At 38.9% G+C, this 19,172-nt stretch overlaps 1 protein-coding gene across 4 annotated transcripts in view; it reads left to right on the top strand.

The window, feature by feature from the left end:
- tspan4a (tetraspanin 4a) overlaps positions 1-19,172 on the top strand; it is a 156,458-nt gene that overhangs the window by 112,164 nt on the left and 25,122 nt on the right. For all 4 annotated transcript variants that reach the window (XM_031744520.2, XM_039606931.1, XM_039606968.1 and 1 more), the window contains one exon: positions 1,499-1,573. In XM_031744520.2, the coding sequence (XP_031600380.1) occupies positions 1,499-1,573 (75 nt within the window). The remainder of the gene's footprint in view (positions 1-1,498; positions 1,574-19,172) is intronic.

Below are 19,172 nucleotides of genomic sequence, written 5' to 3'. Positions count from 1 at the left end.
ATATGATGTCAGCCCACTCTTTGCAGCAATAATAGCTTCAACTTGTCTGGGAAGGCTTTCCACAAGGTTCAGGAGTCTTTATGGGAATTTTGGTTCTCTTACAGATGCGCATTTGTTAAGTCAGATACTGAGAAGGCCTGGCGCTCGATCTCTGCTCTAATTCATCCCAAAGGGTTGAGGTCTGGACTCTGTGCAGGCCAGTCAAGTTCTTCTACACCAAACTCACTCATCTGTGTCTTTATAGACCTTGCTTTGTGCACTGATGCTCTCTCAGAGGCCATCCCAAAACTGTTCCCACAAAGTTTTGAGCATGAAATTGTCTAAAATGTCTAATTATATGGTGAAGCATTAAGAGTTCTTTTCACTGGAACTAAGGAGCCGAGCTCAACTCCTGAAAAACAACCCAACACCATAATCCCCCCTTCCACCAAACTCCACTTGGCACGATGCACTCAGACAAGTACGGTTCTTCTGGCAACTGCCAAACCCAGACTCATCTTTCAGATTGCCAGACAGAGAAGCATGATTCATCACTCACGGTGCCACGCTAGAATTCACTGAGCTCCCGAGAGCAACCCATTCTTTCATAAATGCAGAAGCAGTCTGCATGCCTAGGTGCTCGATTTTTATACATCTTTGACCACAGCAGTGATTGGAACACCTGAATTCAGTGATTTGAATGGGTGAATGGATACTTTTAGCGATATAGTGTATGTCAGCTTTTTAATAGGGTGGACTGGGAAGCTGACTGCCTGCATCCTTTAAGCCAGCCTGCCAGCTAGAAAGTCTCGACCAGTCTCAATCTTCAATTGCTGCATAACGCTGATGTGTGTACATGTACTTGTCTCCAGAGATCAGCCGATAATCGTGGTGCCGTTTCATTGAGATAGTTTTATGACCTTCAGGATCACTGTACAGTTGTCTCTCAAAATGTTTCACTCCTCGGCGTTTCAAACACTCACTCCCATGTGTGAGAGACAGAGCCATGTCCTAGCAGAGTAGGTGATGGATGAGCTCGTAACTGTTTTAAGCACTCAAATGGGCCCGCAGGAAGAAGATGTATCGCCCATCAAGCAGCTACGCCTGGCCTCTATAGAGAGGAGAGGATGGCAGGGACTGGTGAGGAATAAAATGGGGCTCCTCTAACAAATTCAAAAGTAGAGGAAAACTGTATATCACCTCTCCCAAGCTGTGCTACTGATAGCCCATCTCCTTCTCGTTCTGTCTCTCTCTGTACTCTTGACCTGTCAGTTAGAAACATAAAGGCTTCAATCACTCCTATTTGGCTGACTCTTCTTTCCTTGACAGTCTCTGCTCATTTCTTCCTTTCCTTACTTTTCTCTCAAACACGCTGGTTTTCTCTTCTTTGTATTGTCCAATTCATTTAGTGTCCACATAAGACTCCTATTATCCTCCTTTGTTGTCCTTCTGTACTGTACTGATAAATGATGAGTTCAATGACTCATTTGTCTTCCCTCTTCACTTTGTGTCTCCACAGTTCTTTATCCTGCTCCTGCTCATCTTCTTCCTGGAAATTCTGTCTATCATGCTTTTCTTCATCTACCAGGATGAGGTAAGTTGCTGCTATTACTCTCATCATGTTAAATTTTATGGGTTTTCCTCACCTGTGCAAGATATTAATGACTGTAGAAGAAACTCTGCAATACAGTGCATGCCCTTCATATGTCAGAGAGATTGTCGATGTTTCAAAGTGGGGCTGGCATCCAAAATGATGCAGCTCAGTAGCAAGGTTGTTTTGAAGTTCATACAAGCAGTGCTGCGTATGTCAGCTGACATTTTGCATAAACAATGGCTCAGTGGATCTGCCTCGGTTGGTTTTAAAACGCCACTCGGGTTGGTGCACACGCGCCTTTGGAGAGATGTCTGTGTCACAGTTTCCTTTCCTTGTTAATAAATCATATCTCTGCTCATCTATTTTGGAGGAATTTCGTTGTAAATAAACAAGTCAGACAAGAGTAAATAAGGTGATGAGCCATCCCTCTGCTAATATGTATTCGTAATCCCTTCACTTTTTCAGCTGAGGTTTTATTAATGCATTGAACGGATATTTTAATACCTCACATATTAGTCTTAATTATGGGCTTGAGGGCTGGCTTTTGAAATAGGTATGAAATTTTAACAATTGATAAAACAGCTTGATTTATGCCTTGTTTAACGGTAAAGACACAGATGAGAGCACTGACAGTGCGTCCTCTCTGCGTTCTGTCCACAAACATCCATCAAACTGAGAATAACAGACGTCATTCTGACAGTGGGTTTTAATCAGACTTGATGAGATTAGTGAGATTACTCAGCGAATTACACTGCAGAGTAAGTCTGGGTCAATGCAATGAAAGGATAAATATTTTAAAATATAGCGCTTTTTATTGCAGTTCCTTTATATTGGTGGAATAAAACGACTGCTCGAACTATTCATATCATCACAACTAAAATTACAATTAGAATTTGAACAAAAATGAGAGGCCAAGTTAAACTGCAGTGAACAATAAAAACAATTTGCTTTTGTATAATTTAATGGTTCCCCCTTTAAATATTTTGTGTAGCATGCAGCTAAGTATTTTTATTTCATTACTGGAGATTAAACGCTTGATTTTATCCACGTTATTTTAATCAATATATTATCTGGTCATTACTCGTAGCAATAATTGAAAGCCACAGAGACTGTTTGCCTTATGAGCAGTTCCTAAACAAAAGAAATAAAAGCATTTATTTCACTGTAATGTAAAATTAAGAAAAACCCTCAAGCAAGCAGAAGCTGGAGCATTTTCGTGAGAAAATAATCCTTGTATTTTTCTTTTATTCCTTTGATTTCATTGATTGAAATCATTAATCATTTAATCATCAAGAGGTATTTAACAGAGAAACAAGCAAGTGAAGTGGACGCAAAGTTTAGAGCCTCGTAATTCATTACTGGAAATTTCACAACTGCTTCCATTACATTATTCATGTGCTGGGACAGAGACCGCTATCACCAAAGACTTAGGCCAAGGACAACCCTGGTGGTAATCTCCTTGTAGATTTTGGTAAACAACAACCTACTTTGATATTTCTTTGTGTTTTTATTCGGATGATGTTTCCAGCCGTAGACCTTGGACCTGCGTGTACTTTGTTCTGGCTTTTATCTCTTCGCTGCTATAATTCTGGCACGATCATAGAATTGCTTAATGTGTCATATTTCCATCACAGTTTGTCTCTGGTATTCTAATCCTCTGAATACTTGTGGACTTGCAGGTTCCTCTGGGCTTTCATCCAATCAGCAGTACTCTGTTTAGCCTTTAATGAATGTTGTCTTGTGTCACGCCTCACCTTAGTATCTGTGTTCCCTAATGTTGAGTGTACCCCATTATTCAACCTCTAAATAATTCAGTTTTGTCTACCCAGGAGGCGATTAACGACAGAACAAAGTTTTAAAAAAATGTTAGGGATTCTGCAGAGCTTGGGCGCTGTGGGAAATCATTCACAGTAAAGAATGGGTGGCCATTAACAGGGTGGACTCTCTCGCTTTTTAAACAGCCGGACGCAGGACACCTAAGAGTATTATTGTACCTTTATATAGTAGAAACTGTACCCTAATGGAAAAATGATTACAAAAAATGTGAATATTACAAAGTCCCCCCCAGGAAATGACCGCATAAGTCATTTTTGTTTAAGCTGTTTTTATGATCTAGTTATTCTTTCATCCGTGTGATGTCACTTTAATACTGGTTGGAACTCGGCTCTGTGGTAATCTAGAAAATCAAGCTTTTAGACATTTTATAAAAGGGCCTATTTTAACACAAACCATTACTTTAACTCTTAATCAAGCATAGCTGGTCAAAACAAAACCTGAAATGGTTCCAGGTGGAAGTTGAGCTCCAGTTTCCAGATTGAAAAATGTCTTCTAACTTGGAAACAAACCTCTTAGTTAATGCACAATTTGCTTCACTGCTGCTGTTGTTAAGAAACCTGCATAAAGCAAATGATAGATTTATGTATGGTGCTCAGAGGATAATGCACTTTCCTACAGGGTAGCATACTGCTTTTACTTATAACAAGCTTTAGTCTCATTGCTGACTGAACATTAAATCATAAAAAACACTCTTGTTACCTGCTGCGTCTAGAAAGACCAAATGCAGAATCCAGATTAGGCACAGCTGATAAAATGAGCTGCTATTGGCCATCAAACGAAGAATCAAAGTCCAATAAGAAAAGGAAAAAAATAAAGTACAAGGACAACACACAGAGCACAAGCAGATGGTAATTAGATATGTACAGGTGCAAAGGAGTTACAGACGGCTGCAGATGAAAGTCACAGTCACAGTGGAGGGAAAGGAACAAAAATGGGAAGTAAAACCAAAATTTATCAAAAAAACATGATGTGACCAGGAGAAAAATAAGTAAGAGAAACATGAAGACACTGAAATGTGAAGACAAACATTAATCATGACGACAGAGACAAGCAAGCAAGGAAATGGGAATAAGATAACACTGGAAACAACAACAAAGGATGGGGAATCCACAGGGAACATGACAGCTCTAAGCTGTTTCAAGATATTTGACATCCATCCATCCACTTATCCAATTAAGGGCTGCCGAGCCGTTGTCACAGTGCAAGAGGGTGATTACCCGTTTTAGTTAGCTGTACCTAAACAAGTAGTTCACGTAGGCTTTTTAGTTGTAGGAGAACATAGTGTAAAAGTGTGTAGAAATTTGAAATGTCTTGTTATAAAATAGATTTTTTTCCACCCAGAAGAAACACTGTAAGGTGTTTATTATTTGGGGAGAATTTACTGTGTTATGATGTCAAACAGAAATGTTATTGAGTACAGACATACAAACACCTCCTCCATCACTATAATAACATCCTGGAAGCTGCTGGGAGTCATTCCTCCCGTATGCAAAGCCCTCCGGTTACCATAACTTAGTGCAGCAGTAGGTGCATTTTGATGAACTCCATCCCCGTCTTCAGGGATGGTCACGCTTAGTGGTCTGCTTTATTACACCTGCTTTAGCACTGATAAAAAGCTCTGTGATGTAGCTGCAAGCTACTTGCAACAGCCCACACATCTTGCATGCACCTGAAATGGTCATCGTTTGTTTCACTTTGTTGGCTCCTAAGGATGATGAAAAGGTCCTGTGAGGTTAACTTCAGTGGAACCAGCGTGGCTCAGAATGTCAAAGGGAATAAAAATAAGTCTGACTTGGGGTGGGGTGGGGTGGCGGTACTGAAAATTGATGTATGGTGCTTTATACTATCTCCGTGTGGGTTTACTGCCTTGTCCTCTTGGCATTTTTATCACCTCATGGGAAAATTACCCCATCAGACAAGCACCAACAAAGCAACAAAAACAGCAGATCACTTGCACTATTTTGTTTAGGGATCAGGAGACTACCAGCACTATAAGAAGTATAATGCGATGCATACTGCTACCAATAATATCATACGTCACAGTAGCTGTATTACTAGTTGAGCCGCAGAGAAAATCTAATCTCATAACAACAAAGGTCTCTGCATTAAATTAAGTACAAAGGCTAATGAGCCTCTCACACCTCTTAAGTGTAGTCAGTTAATTCAGTGCTTGTTAGCACAATAATATGCCATGAACATAAGCGCTTAGTGTAAATCACATATTTAAATGACGTCTGGTGTGTGTGTGGACAGTGTATTGTTTTTCCAAAGTATCCTAAAGTAGGAAATATCAGGAGAAAGCCAGTTCAACCAATAAAATGCATTCATGGAGCGCTGAAGGGGAAGTGGAAATTCCAGGATCAGTTTGGTAAGTTGAAAGAATTTCATTTTGAACCTTTTATCATTTATAGCAGCAGCTTCAAGACCCCAAAAAACAGTCTTTCTCCATTTGCCATTCATAAGCCTAGTATCAAAAAATCAACAAAACAAGGGGCCCTTATCAAACACAATTTTCAATACGTCCCAGTGGTGAGTTCAGTACACATAATTTAAACCATACCTGCAAGCATATAGTTAGGGCTGGACCAGGTGACCCTGAATCCTCCCTTAGTTATGCTGCAATAGACGTAGGCTGCCGGGGATTCCCATGATGCATTGAGTTTTTCCCTTCCAGTCACCTTTCTCACTCACTATGTGTTAATAGACCTCTCTGCATCGAATCATATCTGTTATTAATCTCTGTCTCTCTTCCACAGCATGTCTTTATCCTGTTTTCCTTCTTCACCCCAACCGGTCGCAGCAGATGGCCGCCCCTCCCTGAGCCTGGTTCTGCCGGAGGTTTCTTCCTGTTAAAAGGGAGTTTTTCCTTCCCACTGTCGCCAAAGTGCTTGCTCATAGGGGGTCATATGATTGTTGGGCTTTTCTCTGTATTTATTATTGTGCTATCTACTGTACAATATAAAGCGCCTTGAGGCGACTTTTGTTGTGATTTGGCGCTATATAAATAAAATTGAATTGAATTGAATTGCAAGCTGCTGATTAGGAAGAACCTTCAAGTTGGAGGCATCGAGAATAATGTGAGGTGTTTGTAAGCAACAGTTTGTAGACTTTAATCGTCAGACATGCGAAACGGGTGTTAAAAGGTCTCAACCAAAGTGCAAGTAATAGAGTAAATACTTGGCAGCCAACCACTGGAAAGTGGTAACACTGAAAAGGTCAATACAAGTGATTCAAATTATTGGCCGTTCCTCCTCCGGGTTCTTGATAAGTTACCCCTGGGGTCCATATAAAGCTGTTGCACAACTATGTTGATAGGACCTCTCGTCCTAACCAATCAATAATGAAAAAGCTGTTTGTGTACACTGATTTAGAAAGCTTATTACATTAGCTTCCTGTACACTGCAGTAGATGCACTGTACAGTTGTATTGGTTTTACAGCCGTCCACTGCAGAATGAAACCACCAGATATCAATATTTGGTTGTGGGTGCTGAGACACACACAGACTCCTTTACTGTGTGAGCGGCTGAAATGAAATCAATCAAATAGACATATCTATGAAGCAAGAATGCTCTTTGATTTAAGATTCAAATCTAATATCTGCTTGACACCAACACTGATACCCAGCAGACTTCTGCATCTGCTGGGATTTTTGAGTTCAAACACAGTCTGCAACAAAGGCCCTGTAGCAAAAAGGTTTCATTTTGACATATATGAGTTAAAATGAAAAGAAGAACTCTGCTCTCAGATACTCTTAAACTGCTCTGTGTCATCAGCCTGTGATGTTCTTTTTTTAGGAACACTTATCATATTCACTTTTTAGCTGGAATGATTTCACCTCGGCGTGCTCCATCTGCTTCTGCTAAGAAAATGCTACAATAGTAACATTAGGTTTAGATTTAAATTGAGGGGTTGAGAGAAAGAAAAATGGCCATAATAGTGAGAACTTTAAGTCAAGAGTATATCTCTTAAGACCATTAAAGGCAAATTGTCTTGTGAAGCCATACTCTTTGAGGGATTAACAATGAAAGTTCCTATGGTGCTCAGACAAAAAAACAACAACAGTGACAGCAACAGATTTCACATCTCTCAGTAAGGTGAGGACTAAACAGGCAGTTGGGTGAACTGCTAAACCCATGATATGATACACAGCTGTACAAATGCTACTATTGTTTATTCAGTAATGTTCTATTAAAATCTTCTGAACTTAAATAACTAAAGCCTTTATGTTGCCACTAAAAATATAAATGATGCAAATCTAATCTGCATTTAGATATTTGCACAGTTCAGCAATGAAAAAATTGCACTACTAAAAATGCAATCCCAGTCATTGCTTTTTAAGTTGTTTACGGTATAAACAGATTGTTTTTTTTAGACTTCATTAATACGAACTGTTTTCCTCATTCATAATTCTTTATTTAGTTGTTTTTCTGTTATCTGTGGAAAAAAATTGAATTCAAGCAAAGTTCTTGTGTAATTATGCCTGATTACAAAACTACAACACGAGTGGATTTAAGAAACTTATTTCTGCTATGTCAGAATCACAAAGCTTTCATTCGTAATGTTTGGTGACTGCATGAAGCCTCTTCTTAGGAGTTTTGTTCAGCCTTCTCGTAAAATCAAAAACGCTGATAAGTGGGCATAAAAAGCAAGTGATTTGGGCTTTGTTCTGCTGTGGCTTCATCATAACATGAGCATCATTCTAGAGTGTAGCTCATCCTGTCAGGATCATTTGTGTCCTCAGCTCTACACGTTGGTACTTATGAGGTAAGAGCAAGATGAGATATTTCCTCAGTAGGTGTCTGTCATGGGTAGCAGTAATTACATATGCTTGTGCACTTTGGGACCCGTCAAGGTGAGGTAATGCAATCGTAAAAAGGAAGTCACAAAGAGCTATGGCCAGGCCTCACCCACTACACCAAAAGGATATTGGCCATTAAAATATAACATTAAAATATAATAGTGTCCCTGTTTCTTGTTGTACTGTAACACCGAAAAGCTTAATATGAAATACTGGCCACATGTTTTTGAGACTGTTAATCTCAGACAAACAATTAGTGCAAACAATTAGTTAATGGTCTAGACATAAACAGCTAAATTACTGCTGGATTGTGTAGTGGTAAGACTACACACCTTTGGAGCAGGAGTCTCAAGTTTGGTTTCCACCTGGTATCCAGTAAGGGTCCTGGCTAGACCCCCCATGCAACACCCCCCCCAAAAAGCAAGAAACAAGCCCTGGAATGGCGCTCAGACACAAGCATTTCACTACATGTTGTACTCTGTATGATTGTGTATGTGACAAATAAAGGTGGTTTGTTTAAATCATGAGCCACTGATGTAGATAAAAAGAAGTCTTGATATACAAAACATGTAATATTTAATATCCTTTATAAATAAAGAACCTATTCATGCCTTTTCCTTATGCAAATAAACAGATCCAATCAGACCTAATAAAAAATTTGGTACGTTAAGTTTCAAGTTTTAAGTTTTAGTGTCATGTACGGATAAACAGTGTAGCCACATTTACCCATAATGAAATTCTTTGGCTCGTGCTCCTCAGCTTTACATCAGCATATAGAGAGTGTGCTGTTATATAAAGAAGAAAATAACAGGACATAGCAGTAATAATAATAATGATGATGAAAAAAGAGAAAAAGTATTACATATTTAGAGAATTTAAGACAAGTTGGTATTTACAGGTTGTGCAAAAGTTGTGCAATGAGCACTGAGGTACTCTGAGATATAACTAAAGGCACTGGAATAAATTCAGTCACTGATCTTGACTGATTGGTTTCCAGTCAAAGTTTGATATCCATTGTCAAAAATGAATCCTGAAAGTTTACTTTTATAAATGTGTACATAAACACTTACATTTCATTTTATTTTGACATTAAAAGAAGCTGGCATATGATGATAAAACAGTAAGGAGATGGATTGTCTTAAACATTTTCCATGGTTTGCTAATGATGGTAGAATTTTCCTATAATTACTGGTTTACAATGAAACATCTGAAAAGCCAGTGTTATTCCCATCGATCCCAGGACTAACTACCAAATGAAGTCATCCCAAAGAGTTCAACGATTGTTGTAAACGTGGCCTGTAAACTTAAATCCTGAAGTTAATCAGACAACAGATGACAGAGGAAGTCAGACATTCTCAAAGTTTTCATGAACGAGTGTCAATTTAGGGAACCAGGCTATAGTTGAGGCCTGCAGAGGAATCGTGCACACATCAAAAAAAAAAAAAAAAAATCTGGAAACCAATAATTTATTTATTAACCATTAAGCTGCCTAGAAAAATTCCCTGACAGTGTGTGAATGGGGTGCAGTTTGTCACAGTAGCCAAGCAAAGTAGTAAACGTAGACAGTGGCAACTGCCCTAATTTCATATCATGCCTGTGATGGACTAAATAGGCAGTTACTGTCAGACTGTAATGTGTTAAGTTTGCTTTTTTTACGCTTCAAAATGTAATTTGTACTTTTGGTTTATGTTTTTATGTTTTAGTTCAAAGGATGGTTTTGTACTTCTGGCCTTTTTCAGTTGATTGAACTATTTTTCAGGAACACGTCAGGCTCCACTTAAAGTATAAAATGGTTGTTTCTTATCATGCCAGAGAGAGTTTATGATGGAAATTCCTTTGTTTTTGGTTTTTGTTAAGAATGCAAAGCTGTGACACCATGAGTGTAGTGGGTTGCTGGGTTGAGCTTCATGTTAGCACAGATACAGGAGAGAATCATCAGTGTAATCAATTAGTAGCAATGCCATGTAGCTACTGGTTAGCTGTGTATTTTAAATTAAGAAAATAATTAGTTACATTATTCATGCATATCCAAAGCAAAAGGAATTATAGTGCTACTCAGTCCTACCTTTCTCTTATTAAAAAAATAAAGAGGGTGTGTTTTTGTACTGAAGTTAATTGAATGTTATTGGAATGGTTTATAACAACTCAGATAAAAAAAGGGAACTTAAAAAATACTTCTTTCAATGAATGAATGCATAGGTGAACAAATCAGCATCACAATGTGTCATTAAGAGGGAGGCCTACGGTTAAGGGTTGTTTTACAAGCCTCTAAAGACTACAGAGAACAGATGGTCCATACAAATTTGCTGAACACATTTCCTATGTACCCATAGCTGCAATATATTGTGTTGTAAATCATTCATGTGCTAAATAGATGGGTTAAAGTAAAGCATTATTAAATAATCCTAAGTGAACTTTCATGCCTCTGTGAACAATGAAGTGAAACACCTTTCATCTTGTTGGTTGGGTTTGAAATTAATATCTAGTTTTTCCAGCGAGAGAATGGATCGTGGTAAATTCTGTTGACACGCATCATTTCTCATGAGATCCAGCACCTGTTTCTGCTGTCAGGCGCGCTCTCACATCAGCGTCTCGTCTTCTTGGCCATGTTCCAGTTTTGTTCGCCTTAACGTGAAAAATTGGGAAATAACTTGATAAGGGGAGGGAGAGAGAAAATGTATCCGCTTGTAAACAGTCTACTTCAAATACAGCTAAAGAGCAACCACTCATGCAGTAAAGGAATCTACGGTACGGGCATCATATGAAACCCACTGAAACCCTGTTTAAAGTGTGATAGCTCCACTTTTTCCACATCATTACTGTTCTGGCATCAGCCATCAAAACATTTTAGCTTGTCAAGATATCAAAATGCCACACCGCTGTCAGAATACATTTCAAGCGTGAGAAATTTTCATTTCATGCAGACTGCCGTAATGCAATTAAGTAAACACCCCTGGCTAATCAAGTTACTAAAATACACCCACGTCAGGGCGATGTTTATATGAGAGACAAATTGAGATGATCGGCAAACCGACAAGACATTTGTTTGTGGAGTGCTGGAATAAGTGCAGCGGGGGAATGTGCAGTTTGATTACTGCAGATGATGTTGAGGAATTGCAAACATGGTTATTATAGGTAATTTGAATTGCAATCAGGCAAAAGGCAAAAATATACTTAAATCTCGTCAACTTGTAATTGAAACCCGATATGATAAAGAATGTTGCATTTATATCACGGTGCTTTATAATTGAGGATTCTAATAAGGACAATATTAACATAATGAAGAGTTTTATTCCTAAAAACATGCAAAGAAGATGAAGTGTTTTTTCATTTGTAAATAGGGTCTCCATGTATTACATTCATAAACCACTACCAACATTATCAGCATCCACAAGTAAAGTATGGCAGGATGGGGATTTTTACAAAAGGTCTAGGGTTAAGTCTAGGGGCTCTGCTCTATGGCAACACCTCTTTAGGGCGCTTGTCTGTATTGGTGACCTTGAACCCTTTCTTTGGCACCTGCCTAGAGTGTGTTTACTTGTGTTTGCAGGCAGATGAAAGTCAGAAAGCTGAGCCATAGGAAAAAGATTAGGAAGTATCCTATCTGAATGAGAGGATGAACAGAATATTTGTCTGAACTATGTTCAAATGCTCCCAGTGGAAGGATAGTCTCAGAATATGAGGTGGAAAGCCGTGTGATTGCCCCAGTTCTGCTTGGTACAGAGTTAACGCAGTAAATTATTCTACAACTTACATCTTAGTCTCCTCAAGAATTCTTTTTACACTGAAGAAACCTGGTTTCATCAGAATTTACATAACGGGACAGCGTGTTTCTACTCTGAGGTAAAAGACGGGGCAAAAGAATCTGAAAGTCAGGCCGATTATTCAAGTTGACTGATTGCGTATGTGTTTTTACGACTTTAAACCTCGTTTTTTTCTGCTCTATCGGTGCATCATTTTTATGCTTCAAGTCATGCCCGCATGTCAAAGGGATTCTAATTTCAGTTTCACCTCTCAGTTGAACTACATTTTTCCTTCCTGTTAATTCAACAAGTTCAAGCCTACTTGAAGTTGGACTCCAAGGTATCTTTTATTGCCTCAGGTTATTTATTTATTTCCTTAAGATGCAGCACAGTAAGAACTCACCTAATGTTTTAGGTACATGCAATGCCTACATCAGTGGTTCTGGTGTTATGGATTGAAAAGTGTGGTTACTTATCTGTAGAGAGTATTTCACCTCATGTCTGATAAAACAGTGTCAGTTGAGGGGTTTTATCATAAAATCCAAAAAGGCTTCTTGCAAAGGTTTACAATCCCTCTGAGCACTGTTAGCCTCAGGTGAACATCTGTGATATTGCAAAGGCTTCACTGGCTCTTTAGGACAACATATAGAGCTGGGTGTGCACTCTGATCGTGTGAGAGCTTCTTTTGTTTGAAAAATCACAGTGGCGTAAAGTGTGACATTACTAGGCTGGTTTAGAAAAACTCATTTGGGTTGTGCTGAAAAAACATGAAAATTGCCCAATCTGGCTGGTTGTCAGATTAAAAATATTTTTAAGATGCAAATTAGTTTGTGCAAATTTGTGCAGCTTACCTCCCCCAATCAATCCCAAAAGTCACACTAAACAACTCTTTTTCAAGACGTGATTATAATGGAAATGGAAATCCATCAGTAGGAATGAAAAGCTCACAATGTAAAGGAGTTCTGTTCAAAAGACTCACAGTTTAGAGTCCATACTCAGTTTTATCCACTGTTGTATTCAATGACCCAATGAAATTAAAAGATGTATCATTTAAAGTTTGTAGCTGAAGATGGTGAACTAAAGATTCCTGCTTATTCCCCTAGAGCAGGGGTCTGCAACCCGCGGCTTCGCGTGGCTTGGGAAAATAAATTATAGATATTTAACTAAAGTGTACTTTTCGTGTTGGTTCTTTTTTTTTTAACTTGTAGTTCTAAATTGGGAGATTATTGTGATCTGACATATTAAAATAAAATTATATTTTATTATTTTTCGTCACTTAAAATAAGCGTCACTCTTGCAGAAGCCGTCAAAACGTCATCCATTTATTGAGCATTTCAACCCCAGGTAGGCCAAGTATGGAGAAAAGTAAGATAACATACATATATGTACAGTGTTATCTTCATTTTACATGCCAAAAAGTATGTGTGGCTCCCAGTGTTTTCTTTCCATGGAAACTGGGTCCAAATGGCTCTTTGGGTGTTAAAGGTTGCCAACCCCTGCCCTAGAGTATGGAGGAATCTGTCCATTTAGAAGATGTCACCTTTTTTTAATGAATAAAGATTGTTAATGTAAATATCTATTCAGCCAATCACATGACAGCAGCAATGTTTATTTGGGTAATCATGTAGGCATGATGAAGACAGCTGGATTTCAACATGAGCATCAGAATGAGGTAGAATGTCATTAAAGTAACTTTGGATGCGGCATGGTTGTTGGTGCTAGAAAGACTGGTGTGAATATGTCACAAATTGCTGATTTACTGCTGATCCGCTGGGCTGCAGCACCCACCCGGTCACAACTGTCAGATCAGAACAGGAAACTGAGGCCACAATTCACACAGGCTCAACAAACCTTGACAACAGAAGATTAGAAAAACATTCAGCAATTGGATGAATCTCGATTTCTGCTGTAACTTTCGAATGGTAAGGTCAGAAATTGTTGTAAACAACATGAAATCATAAAATTCAACCTGCCTGTATTAATGGATTAGGTTTGTGAAGGCGATATTTTCTTTAGCACTTTAGTAGCAACTGAGCATCGTTTAAATGCCACAGCCTACCTGAGTATTATTGCTCACCATGTCCTTACTGACCACAGTGTACCCATTTTCCAATGGCTGCTTCCAGCAGGATAACACAGCATGTCACAAAGCTCAAATCATCTCAAACTGGTTTCTTGAACATCACAATGAGCTCACTGTACTCAGATGGCCTCCACTGTCACCAGATCTCAATGGGATGGTTTGGAGTCGCATCAGATTGGTATTATGGAGGTGAAGCCAACAAATCTGCAGCAGCTCTGTGATGCGTTTCCAGCACCTTTTTAAATCAGTGTGATCACAGATATAAGGCAGTTTGAAGCAAAAGGTATTAGATAAATGGATGGATGGATAGATAGGTGTGTTCAGATTTTAAAATTCTCAGCACAATTTGTACCAGGGGTTTATAATCAATCATTGCCTCTTTTTTTATTATTTTTTTTGTTGAAATTCTTGTGCAGTCTGTCACTGGCTGTTTCTCTCTGGAACACACATGAAATGAGCTATCCTACGGCTGAATTTTAGAATAAACAATCCAACGTACCAGAGTTACCGGGATGCCAAAGCTTAGTATTGTTCAAATGTGGCTAAATTAGCTGCGTTTTTTATTCTCATTTAAATAATTAATAGCTTTGTTAGATAAACAAAAGAGTCAAAGCCTCAGCAAACAAGACCAACTTATAATAGCCGCAGCAGTCAGCCTGCACATGCACCTCTCACTGAAGCACATATAAAAGGCATTTTGTGCTGCTCTCTTTCACAGCCACAATGCTGACCTGAAAGCTTTTCCTTGTTGATGCTGCTGGTGCTGTGCATGCAGCATTTCAATAACCCGACCTCAGTATCCACCTGTAAGGCTCATAGTCAGTGCTGCTGAGAAGTTATTATTTTTTCATCATTATCTGTTTGATTGTGACGAGTCACAATGGCAAAGGCGTGACGTCAGCGCGAACGCTGTGTGCACTCTCTGTTTAGACACAGGAGGGTTTCTGAACTAGAGTGAAGGAAATGCAGCAGCTAAAAGGTGATAAGACCTCAGGAAAAAGGATCAGAATAGATCTGTGATGTAAAACTGTTAAGGACAGATTGAAGGCACTGGATGACAGCTTCAGAAAAATGCTTCTGTTTGCTGTCAATAGCTGCAGGCAAAAGACTTTAAGAGATATTCAGCTGCACATCAGAATAGTTTCACATGGTTTTTTAGAACATCAACACTGAAACCAGGCAACAGAGGAATGCCTATATATCAGTTGAATTTCATTGTGCAGCATCTTGTATTAACTCCTAATGCCATGATTGAAGCTGTTAAAGTATCATCCTTCAAAGCCTTGATTCCACTGCTTCACTGCTTCGCTGCTTTCTGAGAGTGGCATTGATTGTCTACTCATTTGCCAAGTTTGCCAAGTGTTAATCAGGAACTGATTAGAAGCAGGGGATGGAAAAGAGCTGGGGCTGTAATTGATTTGCCTCAGCTAAGGACAGAGATTAGTCACTTAAAGGGGCTTGCCACCCGCTTTAATAATTAACATATGTCATCACTGCTTCCCTGGACACAAGAAAAACTCCGTCAGCAGCTTTAAATGTGAGACCTGCGTGTCCTGGTTGCTGGCTTTCGAGCTTGAGAAGAAGGTTGCCTAAAATAACAAATATTGAGCAATCTGTCCCGAGGCACAGACAAAACGTAAGCCGATTCTTCAGAAGGACAGCATCTCCCTATAAACCCTTTTCGAAATGCAGTGTAACACTTTGATTTAAGCTCATATTCCAGGGGAAGCAAGTTCTTCTGGAGTCAAAAAAAATGCCCTTGAAAACCTGACTTTGGCTCGTTTTTGATGGATGTCCTGGGAATGTAATTTGGACTCCCTTTTCAGAAGGATAAAATAGAAGTATTTTGAGTAAACAAGCCTATGCCAGTGAGTTTAGGGCGAGTCGATAGGTGAGGAAGGAAGAAGTGCTGTGGAATATTTAGGCAGATGCAATGCAGAGACCAACAGGTTACTAAATCACACCGATATGAAACAAATGAAACATGACTTTTTAATTGAAACATAACTAATAGAACCTATATTTGGGATGGTCCTGAGGTATGAAGCTGCTAGAGTCACTATGACTTCCAGATTTCAAGTCCACAGCTTATACTTTGATCAGTGAAGCTGAAATTCTTCTTTTCTAGAATAAGTAATGTCATTGTGGAAGATAAAGTAGGGCATTTTTTATGCAGTTTGGCATCTTAGAGTGAAATAACGTGGCCATAGGAAATCCCTGGGGACTTTTATCATTGATCTTTCCTCCTTTTTTATTAGTGCCTTTATCATTTTTTTTTTTTTTGCATTCTGGCTCTGTCTTCCCCCTCATAGCACAGGTAACGGATATCCACTGTTTGGAGGGAGCAAGTGAATTGAGGCATTTTTCTTTTCATTATTTCCCCTCCTCTGAAATCCCTGTCTTGTATTTCTTTCTCCTGGGCTGTCACTGATGGAAAGCTTCTTTTCTTTGCTTGCTGTATTGCCTGCGTCATCCAGAGTCCAGCAGTCATATAACCACTTCATCTTCCCCACAGTGTATTTGCGCTGCACACATTCTAACCTGCGCTGTGCCCTTTTGGCTCATTCTCTCCCCCTCTTTTCCCATGTTGACTTTTTTCCTGCACCCACTATCTTCTGCCTTCATCTCGCTTCTCTTTTTCACATCCACATCTTTCTGTCTCATCTTGTGTCTGCTCTCCTCCCAATATACATCTCTTATCTCTCCTTGTATTGCTGCCATATAAATTATTGATGGCCCATCCTTGACTCGACTGGTGTAGTCAAAGGGCGACCCAAGTACCGAGGACAACATCAATACCAAGCTAAAAGTGCAGCTGTGGCTTGTGCACTCTCTGCTTGACTAACTTTAACCAGAGTCCTTCTTTACTAATGACCTACTTAGAAAAAAAATGCTAATTTGAATAAAAAGTTCTCACTTTTTCTTTTCCCTTTCTTTTTATTTTAATTTGCAGCACTTCAGATGACTCACAGCTCACTTCAGTCCACTCAAATGGGACTTAAAGGCCTCGTGCGCTGGATTCTTACATCACTTTAGACATTGTTGTTGTGATGTCATGTTGTAGCTCGTGGCACCAGTTTATTTAGAAATCAGCGCTTCTTTATTGTTGCAAGAAATTACATCTGTTGTCATTTTTCTTTTCATTCAGAATTCTCTTTCATCTTCATATCTTTGAGGCATCCGAATTACGGTTTGCGGATCCTAATGCAGCATCTAATTTTGACTGAGCAATGTCATTTGCAGAGAAGGATGCCACCAATTATTAAGGAAACACCCAAATGAACAATATTAGAAAAATTGCCTGTTCAAAAAAATTAAATCAGTAATAAGAGAATCAGTCGTTTAAAATGGCACATCTCACTGAACTGCTTTGTTCACATTCTTAATGTTTTCTTACTTCATCGCGTCTGGTTATCAGAGCATTTAAAGTCAGCAGCTTGGTACAGTTAGAGTCGCTGTTTTTGTCATTTTGATGTATTTTATCTAAAAATGCAGTAACATTACTGTAAGGTGTGTATATACACACAGTATATATGGCAGGTATTCTCTTAGAGAGTACACGAAATGAAAAACAGAATAGACAACAATATTGTAAGCGTGTCAGAGGTAGTGCTGTGCTTCTGGTGAACAGGCTTCATATTTTTTATTGTTGATCAAACAGAGTGGGTAAGACAGGCCTAGTTGCTGGCAGACCTGTCTCAGATCCAGACTGGGACTTTAAGCGAATCCTGATGTTTTTAGACACAAATTATTTTGTTATCCTGATAAATAAACATTGTCTGTTACAGATTAGCAGGACTGATAATGTTTGCCGCCTAGCTGCCTAGATGGTATCAAAAGTCGATGTTGCTATCGTGATATCACCCAGTTTTGAAGACTTAAGAGTAGCATTTCTCCCATTGCCTTTTACTTAGGTCAAGACAGAAAGCCATAGACTTTTCCATAGACTTCTACAGAACTGGAAGTCTTTTTAGAATCATAGCAGTCGCCATCTAGTGGTCTAAAGATAAAATGCAGGTTTAAGATTTTTCTGCATTGGATCCACATGTTTTTTACTGCCTGTTGTCTGCAGTGGTGCTGTGTAAAGTTGTGTGTCAACTGGAGGAGGTGAAGACAGCACTGTTGGTACTACACCTCGAAGAAGGCGCGACTGATATCCATTGTGTATTTTTATGTCCTTATCCCTGTGAAATATAAGCCTTTTATTCCTTTTTTTATAATGTTATTTTATGTCTTTTTCTTTTGCTTATAACTGTTTACATTTTTCTTTTTTGTTGCTGTGTGAATCATCCTGTTATTTTCGTATCATCAACTGAAAGCTGTGGTTTTCAAGAAATGCTGCAAAAATCCAAAAGAACAGTGTGGTATCTGCTACCAGGAAGTCAAACATCGTAGCCTCAAAACGCTCATGTTACATAGAGGTTTGGAGGAGACCAAAGCAGGGCAAAAAATAAAGGAAGAAATTTCATTCATTTGAACTAAGTGAAACAGGCATTTCTCTGTCCTTTCCAAATAAATGATAAAGTAGAATAAATCAGGAGGCCTAGAAACAGAATTATTAATTAATTAATGGCAACAATAATTCAGGCCTTTAGCTTTGTCAGATTGTTGTCAGATTTTCTCCTTCCTAGTGTCCCTGTTTCGCTTTTAATACTTTTGTACTTTCAGAGCAGTTCTTAGCTTCTTGAGTTAGAAGGAGCAGTTCCTTTCTGGTGGTGTCTTTTTGAGGTCTTCTGTTACTACTTCTCAGAACTAGGCCATCCTGAGTGTGAGCATTGTGCTCTGCAGGGGTAAAATGTTAAATGTAACGGTTTACTGTTTTTCTCTGTTGGTTTGCTGAGATTTCCACTTGTATGAGAGGTCAGCAGTAAAGTTCACTTGTCTGATGAGGACACATCGAATGCTGGCTGAATGAGAGAGGCCAGACGGAAAACGCATCTTGTGAAACCAAACGTTTCCAGTTAAGTTCTGCCACACAACATAATGCAGGCTCCAAAAAAAGAAAAAAAAGATGCAGTTTTAGTGCATGACAGGAGCAAGTAACTAAGCATGGGCTGCCTTTCCCCATTTAATTTGTGGAGATGTCACAATTATAAGTATTATAAAAATGCACTTTTGTGATTGTCATTGTTGTCCCC

This window comes from Oreochromis aureus, linkage group 1, assembly GCF_013358895.1.
Source record: "Oreochromis aureus strain Israel breed Guangdong linkage group 1, ZZ_aureus, whole genome shotgun sequence".
Lineage (NCBI taxonomy): Eukaryota > Metazoa > Chordata > Actinopteri > Cichliformes > Cichlidae > Oreochromis > Oreochromis aureus.
The sequence above is the reverse complement of the archived record's forward strand: the minus strand, read 5'-3'. Positions and strand labels throughout refer to the sequence as shown.